Source organism: Buceros rhinoceros, unplaced genomic scaffold, assembly GCF_000710305.1.
Source record: "Buceros rhinoceros silvestris isolate BGI_N320 unplaced genomic scaffold, ASM71030v1 scaffold9899, whole genome shotgun sequence".
Taxonomy (NCBI): Eukaryota; Metazoa; Chordata; class Aves; order Bucerotiformes; family Bucerotidae; genus Buceros; species Buceros rhinoceros.
This window is the reverse complement of record NW_010430943.1, coordinates 59,585-71,537: the sequence shown is the minus strand read 5'-3', so window position 1 is coordinate 71,537 and position 11,953 is coordinate 59,585. Positions and strand designations below refer to the sequence as shown.

Sequence of the window (11,953 nt, the reverse complement as noted above, 5' to 3'; positions counted from 1 at the left end):
AGAGCGGTACGTTCTGGCCTGTTCCTCTGTGAACGATGCGTCTCAATCATTGCAACCTGTTACCTAAACTCAACTCACCCATTTTTACATCATAAATTCTTTGCCTCTTTTTCAATGGCTTCTGGAAATAGGCAACATTAGACACTTAGTGAAGCAGAATTTTGTAGACAGTAGGTCCACGCTTGTTCTCCTCTGAGAAATGAGCACTTGGAGCAGGAGCTAAAAAACTCCTGTTGAAAAATAGTCTCCAAGAAAGGTTTTATGACAGTTTTGGAATTGGCTGCCTCTAGCACATGAACAAACACAGGGCATTCTAGTTGGCTGCTGCGTAGAGCAGCAACTCCATCTGTGGCTTGCTAATTGCCTTGTGATTGTGCTGAGATCAGGGTGCGTGTTTCTGTCAGCTCAGACCACCCTCATCATAGCCACGTCCAACTAGGGTGGAGGTGGCACTGTCAAATGCTTTGGGTTGGTTTTTTTTTTTTCCACATTTTTGGACTAATTGTTTATTGTTGTTGAATCATGCCACCAGAGATTGGCGCTGTTCAGGACGTTGCTTGGAAGTCCTGTTGAGGTGCCGTACGTGCATAGCCAAGGTGCTTTCCCCTTTATCTGGGCTTTTTGTTGTCAGGATCTGGCCTCCGTTCAGATACAGCGATGCAGTGACCTTTGGAGCAGGCGCAGATGAGCTGCTGTGGTTGTGATTAAAGGATTGACACCTTGTCTGGTAGTTCATCAGCTTTTTCTGCAGAATCGCTGTGGTGACTTTGCAGCTCTCCTGGATGAGTTAATTCAAACTTCTCATTGCATATATATTGATAGGGGTCTACACGGTGAGTCACCAGGCAGGCTGGTGGCTTACAGCACGTCAGCTGGGTTGTCTGGGGTGTGTTACCTTGTGCAGGCAGCAGGCCAGTAACACGGATGAGAGCATGGTTCGGGGACTGAGTACTTACACTGCAGACCTTTGGCTGGGGACGGAGTCTTTAGTCTTGTTTTACAGATGGGCATAAAGTGCTTGCAGCTGCCCTGTGTCGCTTGGGACCCTGCCAAACAGATCCGCTCCACAGAGGGATCATTTCTTCCCAGAGCTGTCTTGAGGCAAACTGCTATTTTGCTGGGCATTTCCTTGCATGAGGATGGGCATAAAGTGCTTGCAGCTGCCCTATGTCGCTTGGGACCCTGCCAAACAGATCCGCTCCACAGAGGGATCATTTCTTCCCAGAGCTGTCTTGAGGCAAACTCTGCTATTTTGCTGGGCATTTCCTTGCATGAGGATCAGCAGAACCAGGTCTGGATGAAGATAAAGCTGGGGCCTGGCTGCTCGGGGCCGTCAGTGCTGCTGGTCTCAGTCCTCAGGGTCGTTCCTGCTGGTAACTTTGGCATAGTGCAGCCCAGAAGGCACGTCCCCCTGTATTCTGCTGTTCTGACAGGACACGGGTTTGGTATGGCGGCATCCCAGCAGGTTTGGGCACCCCTGTTGGTACAGGGGATGGCAGAATCCTGAGAATGCCCTTCACACCCAGCAGCAGCAGGTAGCAGAGAGATGAGGGAGGTGGGTCTGTTACACACCTCCTCAGAGGATCCCTGGAGTCTTGGACAAACTGCTGGGTTTTTTCCTTTTTCCTGAGACTGTCTCATTCTGACCCTTGTGACTCACACCCAGTGACTGCTCATCGCTGGGGCATCGCAAGTGCTGTGATAAGAGCGAGACCACGAGATGGCAGCAGGCTAAAGCAGAACCAAAGCTGTGATATTTAGACACCGTATTTTGTAACTAGTTCCCTCCTGGCTTTTATCACTGCACTTGGTTTTCTTCAGGAATGTAAATATTAGCAGAAAAATTTAAGATGAAATCCATCTTAAGCCTGCTGGACTTTTGATATTTGACTGGAACAACCTTTCTCTCCAAAGTATTTTCAACCCTCGACCTTCTAAAGTAACTTCTAACCCATGGAATAGTTTTCTTGTCAATTTACCTGTTATCCAGGCTTAAGTTAGTTGGGAGAAGGTGACATCAACCTGGGCTGTTGGGTTTTTAATTCCTTCTTGTAGCAGTTCTTCCTCCCCGTCTTCTGCTGTGTCACTGTATGTGCTGGATCAAAGCTCTCGCATCTGGCTGTTTTGCTCCTGCGTTTCCATGGGCTGTGAAGTCATAGCGCTTGTGTGCTGTCCAGCTGTATGTCAGGTTTTACACCATCTACACATCACAGTTTGTTGGGAGAAACACTGTTGTGCATCGATATGGGGAAAGCTGAGAGCATGTAAAAAGCTGGTTAGTAAATACACCAAGTGTGTGGACTATAATTAAACTGTTTTGTTGTGCCTGGCGGTTTTTTGCCTTTAGCATTAACCCACACTGAGAAGGGAGATCTCCACTCTGTGGAGGTCTGTCAGCTAGAGCTGGTGAGGTCCATCTTGATCTCATCAGAATTCCCTCCAGCAGCGCTGAGTTTCTGCAGCTCACAGACTAAACCAAAAACCTGTTGATACCAATCACAGTGCTCTCTCGTCTCTCCTGCAGTCTCCTCTGACTGCTAGCCATGTAGATTGCTTCTCTGCCAGCCACAACTTCAGAGTGTGTGTCTGGGCTTCCTGGATGGCCTTATGGAGCTCCTTTTGTTCTTTTCCTACTAGCTGGCCAGCAGCGTCTTTCTGAGCTCAGAAGCCTGTTTAGAAGCAGAAGCAGCTTTGCCTCCTGGGCTGTCCTCTGCTGTGCGCTTCGCAGGAATTGTGTCCCTCTCTGTGCAATAAAGCTGAGAAATGAACCACTTGCTGAGAAGCTGCTGGTGGCCCTCTGAGTCCCCAGAGGACTTTGTGGGAGGTGGTCTGGGATGCAAGACACAGTGAGGAGTGGAACAACCACCTTCTTGGGCACAGGAAAGCACTTGTTCCACAAGGGGGAACAGGCTTCTTAGAGCTGTGTGTTTTCCCCTCTGCAGCTGGTGTTCTGTCTCGTGCGAGGAGTGAACCACTGCTGCTGGGTGAGTTTGTGATTCCTGCTCGTGAAGGCTGTAGGACTTAAACTCTTCTGTCATAGTGAGGAGCTGAGTATTGCTAGGAGCGGTGAGCTGTGCCTCTGCAGCACGTTGTCTGCCTGGGGCTGCCTCCCAGATACCCTGGCTGCCCCACTGGTCAAAAAATGTTCCTCTTCTGCTCAGCTGTGGTGCCGCAGAACGAAGGCTGCATGTCTGTGGTGGTCCTGTGTGTGGGTTGTTTTAATCTGTTTGTGCTGCGGGTGGAGAGAATATTTCCTTCTGGGAGACACTCAATGGCCTTTGGAGGCAGCAGTAGGTAGAATTTGTTTACCTGTTGTTAGAAACGGTCCAGTGACTGAGCCCATCGCTTAGGGACTGATGGAGAGTGGTGGCTTCACTTCAGGGCTCTTTAATGGATGTTCCTGCTGCCCAGGAGGGAGAGCAACACTTCCTGCGTGGTGAGGAGGCAGGCAGCAGGGGTGAGCTGGAGGTGAAATGGATAGAGGCTGTGGAGGAGCCGGTGTAAACCAGCGGCTGCATTAATGTGTGTGGTGGGATGCTTGAAGGAGGCAGAGGTTGCCAGATGAGTTCAGAAGCTTGTGTGTGTCCTTGTCAGCAGCCAGACTGCAAGGGTTTAAGCTGGGGGAGAAAGGAGAGCGGCTGCCTGTGATCGAAGGCATGGCTTCTGGTTAGCCATGCTGACCCCGCTCACTGCCTGCGGAAACCCGGTTTTGGCTTTGGGCTGAGTTCCTGCAGCTGCTTCTCCGGAGGAAGGCTGGGGCCTGACTTGCTGAGCAGCTCGTGTTTTCTCCAGTTGTCATCCCGAACAGGTCTGAGGGAATTTCAAGCCTGTATACGGGACCTGGGGGGGTGGTGGTGGTTTTGGTAGGGCTGTGGTTGTGGCATGCGGGTCTCAAGCACTTCCTGTGGAAGCCAGGCTCTTCCCTGCCTGTTGAATACCAGCACTCCGTCAGGGAGACGCAGCGAGTGTGTATGATAATGCGTGGATTTCCATGACTCTGCAGAGTCCTCCCAGACACTTCGTTTATAAAGCTTAACTGACAAATTCATCTATCAGAGACCCATCTCCTTCCAATTACTGCTGCCAGCATGTGTCTCATTTCCAAAGCTGAATAAATTGATCTGCTCTTGCTGAAGAGATCATTCCAGGATCTCTGATACCGATCAGGGTGCTGGGAAATTTTGTTGATGTGTGGCTAGATGTTACACTTGCAATCAGAACAGATGCTTCTCGTTATTGACAAGCACCATTTGTCAAAAAACGCCATGGCTACGATGTTTCGGGACTCTATCCCCCTTTTTAGCGGGGGTTGTTGTTGATGCTTTATTGGTGCCTTCCTTCTAAAGAGCAGCTTGGATCAGCCAGTCCTGTTTGCCACTGGATGGTGCCAGTGAGAACCTCTGCAAGGACAATTGCAAAGGGCCTTACAAACAAAACACTAAAGAAACCTTCCTGGTGTGCGATAGGTGCCTGATCCAGGCTGGGATCAGCCCTGGTGCTTTCTGGAAGAAGCAGAGAGGGTTGCAGACCCTCCGTGGTTTCCTACAGAACTTAGATTCCCGCACTGGAGGGCTCAGCTGTAGCAGGGGGAAGCCCCTCGTGTTGGTGCCATCCCTCAACAGCCTCTTGCCTGCCTACCGCAGGAAGGTCAGCAGTTGAGGTAGGGGTAGCGCAGATCTGGTTTTGCCAGGGCAGGAGCAGGAGCAGTGTTTGCTCTGCCACAAAGCGGCTTTTTTTATGCAGCGAAGCAGAGAAACGCAAAAACCAGTCGGGGCAAGCGCGCCGTGGAAAGCGTAACAGCCTGACTTCCCTTTCATTGCCACCTCCAGAAAAACTCATCCTGCTTGTGAAAGGCAGGCAGGGGGTCCTGCCCGCCTGGGCAGCGTTCAGGAAGTGGTGAGGAGCTGATTGCTGACCCAGCAGCACGGTTCCAGGCTTTTAGACGCTAAAGCGCGACCTACTGAAATGGAATTAGCCCAAGATGAACGACTCACCCAGAGCTCTGGAAATCTGTCCCAGTTAAGGCTGAACTGGGGAGCTGTTACTTTCCAAAGCTGGACCTAGGCTGGGGGTGTGTTAGTCTCCCAGAGCTTTAATTCAAAGCCACGTACGTTGCATTCATTAACAGGGTGAGAGGTTCATCCGGGCTCTCTGATTTGCCTGATTGGGGCATTTAATTGTTCATGGGCAGCTTCTAAGGAAGCGAAATAAAGGGGGCTCGTAGGTGAGGGTATAATATGTACAGGAGTAGGGATCGTACTTTGGAGGTGCTTGTTAGGGACCTTTCAGGCTCACAGCGTCGTCTGTGGCCACGAAAACGAGCGGCCCTGCCTGGGATATACACATCCAGGCTGATGCTCCTAATATCCCACCGGGGAGCCTGTGCTCAGTGACATGAGTGGAGCATGCAGGCCCAGAGCACTCCTGGAAAACAACAGCACCTCTCCGTGGTCGAAAGCATCACGTGGCGGTGGGTCTCCTGGGGGCAGGAGCCTCCAGCCCTGTGGGGAAGGCTGCCTTTCCTCAGCGTCTTTTCAGAGCCCCTTCATTTTTCCTCCTTTTCTTTGTTTTCTCCTCATTTTAATGGGATGATGAGACAGAGGTTCCTGTTTTAAGCAGCAGAATATTGTATTTCATTAACTCCAGGACACACTTGGTTTAATTTCCAGTTAGCCTGGGATATTAGCACAATCATCTGATTGCTTTGACTGCTTGGCGCTCTAGATCTGCCCAGCTTCCCTCCTGCCCCCCCACCCCCTGCGAAGCTTTTCTGTGTGGGTTGACAGGCAGACACTTGGGTTTTCACCCACCCCCTTTCCTCCTTGTTAATGTATTTTTACCATTTGCTCTGAGCTCAAGGTTTGAGCTGCCAGAAGGAATAACTGGCAAATCAGTGTTCCTGCCTCTGCAGCTCTCCGTGAGGTCGGAGCTGGCCTCTGGCTGCTGAGGGGGTTTGTCTGTAGGTGGGTTTGAAAACGTTGGGTTCCTGTTAAATCCATAATGGAGTTTTAAGCACGGGTTTGGTTTTTTTGTTTGTTTAATAAGAGCCTGGGAAATTGAGTTATCCTCATCCCAATGATACTTCTCAGTCTGAATTTGTTAGAAATTCCAACCAAAAAGCAGGTTTATTGTTCAGCTCAACAGTGCTCTAACGGGATGTTCTGTGACCGCATTTGGGTACTGTGGAATGTGCCCAGGGTGAACTGATGTACATCAGCAAAGCAGGCACCTGCTACTATTCCTATTATTAAATCTCCAATCTGCTCTGCATTTGTACTTTCTCGGGCGGTTGTAGGCTGGTTCTCACTGGCTGGTAGCTGTTCGCTTAAGGACAGTATTCTTAACTGCGAATCAAGTGAGGCATTTGGCCATGGAACTGACTTGTAAGTTTAAGCTTTTAAAAGCTTTTCCTGATCACTGATTATCTGGGCTCATGTATCTTTGGCTAGTGGATTGTTCTTGGGTTTTCTTCATTACTTTCGAGAACTAAAGGCTATGCCAGATGTTGGTCTCTTGTCCTTTAAGTTTCCTTCCAATCTGTGAAATGAGTTATACAACTGCTGTGTGGTTTCTCATCCAAATGAACTTGTTGCATGTTTTGAAAAGCAGAGAATAATTTGCTTGTGAAAGAAGCTTATGACTTTACTTTTAATACATCCCCCAGCAAGTCCCTGTTCGTTGCTGTTTATTTTCAAGGGAAAAAACCCAACCTGTCATGAAACTTATTTTACCTCTTTGTACCTTGTGCTTACTGTTCCATTGGGTTCACTGTCTCGTGTTGCTCTCAGGAAGAAGCATCACCCAAGCTGAAGAGTTAAGGTTCAGCTTTGTTGTAGTTTTTCTTTGGCCAAAATATCTTTCTAAATATGTTCAGTGACACTTCAGTGACTGCCAAAGTATATACTGGGTTACCAGGTGATGTAATGCTTGAATTGATGTTGACTGGTTCTTCATGGGCTTTTTTTCCATACCTGAGTGATAACTGTTAGTATCCCAAACTCTGGACAACGCTTCAGTCTTTGTCTACGCGTTGCCTGAACCATCATGCAGTGAGAGCTGTCAGCAGAGTAGGAGTCGTGTGCTGGACTGGAACCAAGCAGTGCCGGCGTGTGTTGCTCTGGGTTCCTGTCTCGTGGGGAAGCCGGTGCCAATGGAGAGAGGTGAGCGTGCATACTTGAACCAGTGTTGATGCTGGACCGGTTCCTGAAATCTGTTTTCGTTTCAACTGTGCTGTGGCTGTGTAAAAAGCCTTGAAGATGCTAATTGTTTTTGTTGGCATACCATAACACATCAATATGTTCTGTGCTAATAGCCAGCAAGGCCTTTTTTTTAATAAACGTTGCTTAGAATTTGGAGGTATTCCCCTTCCCTGATCCCCTTTACTTCATTTATCTTCATGTCACCAAGCTGACAGCGGCACTGTTCAGCTGAGGTTGGAAGGAGGGGACCAGCTTTAACTGTGGACTATAGGAGTGTAGATCCCGGCTTGTCCAGCAGAACTGAGCAGCCACAAGTGTTTCCCAGCCCCTTCCAGTCCTGTTTTTGTACCGCCCAAGGAGACCAAGGCCCCTGCTCCTGAGTGCTGACACTCCTCCTCCTGGCAATCGGACATTGAGTGGGTCACCACGGAGTGTCCCATCCTCCGCTTTGACCCTGTTAGTTCCTGAAAAAAGCCCCCACAGACCCTAAGAGCAAGAGACCCCGTTCACAGTGGGCTGGAGCTGCTGTGCACCAGGCACGTGGTAACAGCGTGTCTGCGTGTCCTTTGCCTGTGGCAAGCTCGAAGTGATGGACTTCACCTCCTCTGCCAGGAAGGAAGCTCAGGGCAGCTGCTTTGACTTGTCCTTGCCTCGGGGCTTGGGACATCCATGTGGCCCAGTTACAGCTTAGAGCAGGTGCCCGAGCTCAACCCTGTTCCTCAGGATGACTGACAGGTTCCTTTCTGCGCTGCTTTGGCTCTGTCACCTTTTTTTATGATTCCAAATTCTTTGTCAAAGTCCTCGTTTCATTTTATAGGTGCTTTTTCATAATGATTCTGAACTTTTCGGTTGCCTTTATGGCTTGTCTTCACTTGTAAACTTTCAAAATGTAATGAAGTTATAACGGTCTTTTACGTCAGTTTTATGCTGTGTCATGTGAACCATTCAGGAATTGGGCAAATTAACAAATGGAAGAATAAGCAGCATAAGTTGCTTATTAAAACAGGACAGGAAGGCAGCGGTTCTGATTGCTAATGATTTTGGTGACAGAAGGCTCATTCAACTAATGAAATTCATAAAATCTTGGCTCATAGTCCTCCCTCTGACCTCTAGGTGTGAAATGCAAAACAGTCAACATCCCCGTGCCTGCGCAGTGACGTTGGAATACGCTGCTTGAACGATAGGCAGTGATGGGAACAATGCAGAGCGCTGTCTGGGCACGCTGTTCTTGTTTTCGGTGTGCTGCATCCAAAGCACCGTTAGTCATCCGAGGAATCAGGCTGTTTTTGATGAGATGTTTCTTTGCCCTAACCCCATAGAAAATAATGCTATAAATCTTCATTTTGGCGCATATGTATTGTGAGATGGGCTGGACACAACAGAGCTTGTAAACTATCCTGAAAATGCCTTTTCGTAGCAGTTCTGTGTGTCAAACTCAGGCTTAAATCCCTTTTCTGGTTAGTTAAAAGATAAAAGACTTCTGGCTCGTCCGCACATTTTTCTGTAGTTGTCTGTATTCTGCAGCTCTTCTGTTTTAAAAATCCTCACTGGTGCCTGTTAGAAAAGCTGCTGAGCTCGAGCGTGGAGCGAAGGCTGTGTTGAAGTCCCACTTGTGGCGCCTGTCAGGCTGGACCCTGGAGCTCCTCTCTTCCTCCTTTCATCCACACTTGGAAAAAAGAACTTACATCGATGTAAACATGGCGAGAACATTTTCAGTGAGGAGTTGTGCTTGCTTGAAGGGGACCCCGTAACGCAGACAGTGGATGCTATGGAGACTGTTTGGAGAGGAAATATGTGTTATTAAAAATGTAGTTGTCCATTTTAGGGGAATTGAATGTTTGCTTTCAAACCGCATGACCTGTCAGCATGGCTGCAGGCTGCCTGGCACCTCCTTGTGCTGGGGAGATGGTTCTGCTCCTTTCTCAGATTGCATTAAGCAATGTTCTACTGCTAAGGGGAAATCAGGCAAGAGGCATCCATTCCTGAGAGAGAGGTTTTGAGACCTTGACTTTATCGCTTGGGCATCTCCTGGAAGTGGGGGGAGAAGATGCCCACTTGAAACAAACCAGAGTGGAAGCCTGGAGCCTGCGGGAAGGTGAGATGTGTTTGTTCCATTTGGACACTGATACCATCTCTGGCTCCCTCCAGAGTGAAGTCTCCTGTGAGGTCCTGCTCCCAGGTCCGCATTCTGTCCAGAGGCAACTTTAGCTTTTATCTTCAACAAAAATACTTCCAGGTTGTAATTTCTTTAGCGTGATGCTCTTTGCTTCTGTGCTGGCTTTTCATGTTTCCTGTGTGTATCAGCAGCCTCCTCCTGCTGTGCTGCTACCATCTCTGGCTCCCTCCAGAGTGAAGTCTCCTGTGAGGTCCTGCTCCCAGGTCCGCATTCTGTCCAGAGGCAACTTTAGCTTTTATCTTCAACAAAAATACTTCCAGGTTGTAATTTCTTTAGCGTGATGCTCTTTGCTTCTGTGCTGGCTTTTCATGTTTCCTGTGTGTATCAGCAGCCTCCTCCTGCTGTGCTGCTGTTCTTGCACTTCCTCCCCAAAAGACTCTTCAAATTTTGGCAAAGAGCGAGGTTACAGCCAAGCTTTGGGCTCTCTAGGTTGGTTGTGCTGGTCCCTGAAGGCTCGGATGGCTGGTGTGGTGGATGCTGCTGGGCAGCTGATAGTGCACGCTGGGATCTCCATGTTTTTCCCATGTGTAACCCATGCTAAGCCCAGGTTAATCTCTGCCGAGCCGCTGGTGAGAATATGTTCTTTTCTCTTCTCCCAGGTGGTCGCAAACGCTGTGGCTGCCTTGTCGGAAATCAGTGAATCGCATCCCAACAGCAACCTGCTGGATTTGAACCCTCAGAATATTAACAAGCTGCTGACCGCTTTAAACGAGTGCACGGAGTGGGGCCAGATCTTCATCCTGGACTGTCTGTCCAACTACAACCCCAAGGATGACCGTGAAGCTCAGAGGTACGGCTGTTCTGCTCTTTGCTCCGGCCACTTGGTGTTATTCGGCACGGGGCACTTGGAGGCTTCTGGCAGTGTCACAGCTCTGAAACGGGTTTGTGAGATCAGGGGTCTCTGAGGGCCGTAACAGCATGAATAAATCTTGACGTAAAAGAGGTTTAAGAGGGAGCAACTTCTGGTAGTTACGGGCTGATGCTGGAAACCTGTCCCTGCGCTCTGCATAACCACTTGGTTTTCTGCCTTTTTCCATTTAAAAGGCTGGTTCTTGCATGAACTGGCACTGCTGAGGAGGGATGAGCCCGAGACCAAACCCAGAGCAGCCTCTGGAGGGTTTTTCTGTTGTAAAGCAGAGCCTTCAAACCTGGGTTTGTTACCTGGAGAAGCAAGAAGCCCTTACGGGTTTGGGGGCTTCCAAACTATAGGTATGAGCCCAGAGTGTTTTTTGGTTTTTTTTCCAGCTATAGACTAGTCTATGATATGATAGAACTGAAAATAAAGGTAAGAAATTATTTTTCTTGTCACTCCACATTCACCCTTGTGCTTTTACCTTTGGCTGCAATGACCAAACCTGAATAAAAAGACTTTGGGGTTTAAGCAGCAGAGCGTTAATTTGTGCACTTCAAGCCCCGTCCAAATCTGTGTCCAAAATTGCAAGAAATTAGATCCTGTATGTGAGAGAACAAGGAACCAGCAAGAAAAAATGACTTGGAACAGGAGAGTTCTCAGACTGGGTGTATTTCATGTGGCTGATGGGGGGTGGAGGGGGAGGAAGGGGCACAAGCCTACAAGCAGAATCCTGGGGAGGCCTTTCTGAATTTGGTGGGTTTCTTCACTGGCTGTGTTTTGAGGCACAGCAGATAAGCCGCTTTTTGAAGAAAGCCTGCCAGGAGTCTTGCTGATTTTTTTTTTTTTTTTTTTTTTTTTCCCCACCTCCCTCCCCCTTGTGTTCTGTTTCTGTGCAGAAACAGCTATTAATGAGTGCTAGAAACCTGCAGAGATCTCCAGAGCGTCAGGCCGGTATTATCCGAGCTTTGACAGAAAGGCGCCACTAGTCTGAACAACTGTGAACGTGTACCAGTTCCTCACACGCCATTCCTCTGAAGAGTGGGCTGGGAAACTGGGTGGGCAGTAACGGCTTTTACTCCTTTGTGTGGAGGCTGACTCTCAGAGCCTGCCTGATTTCAGACAGGAGTATGAGAGCACGTACACTTCCATAGTGTTCTCCTTCATGGCAAGGCTGGTGTCGCCAACCCTGTGCATGGAGAAACTGAGGCACGGAAAGATGGAGCAGCTTTGGCACACCAGGTGACCTTGGGTGGAGGCAGCTGGGGACTGATTTAAACTCCTCTGCTCTTCACTCGGCCATGCTGCTTCCCTGCCAGGGTGGCTGGGAGCAAATCTTTCAGGGAAAGACACTTGAGGAGGCACAGATGGGAGTAAGATTGTTCTGGATTTGCAGGAGGGGGTGGGAAGAAACTTGACAGATGCTGTAAGAAAGACCATATGAACCCAAACTTCCTTTCTGCTGGGGAGGGGTTGTTTAGGATGCTGTTGGTTATAGGATCTGCTGGGGCAGGTGGTGAATGGCTGGGAGCAAATCTTTCAGGGAAAGACACTTGAGGAGGCACAGATGGGAGTAAGATTGTTCTGGATTTGCAGGAGGGGGTGGGAAGAAACTTGACAGATGCTGTAAGAAAGACCATATGAACCCAAACTTCCTTTCTGCTGGGGAGGGGTTGTTTAGGATGCTGTTGGTTATAGGATCTGCTGGGGCAGGTGGTGAAGCTGAGA

The 11,953-nt window shown here is 49.0% G+C and overlaps 1 protein-coding gene across 4 annotated transcripts in view; it reads left to right on the top strand.

Moving 5' to 3' along the window:
• The window catches only part of LOC104499680 (AP-2 complex subunit beta), a 75,143-nt gene that overhangs the window by 8,387 nt on the left and 54,803 nt on the right, over positions 1–11,953 (top strand). For all 4 annotated transcript variants that reach the window (XM_010143222.1, XM_010143221.1, XM_010143219.1 and 1 more), the window contains exon 6: positions 9,975–10,165. In XM_010143222.1, the coding sequence (XP_010141524.1) occupies positions 9,975–10,165 (191 nt within the window). The remainder of the gene's footprint in view (positions 1–9,974; positions 10,166–11,953) is intronic.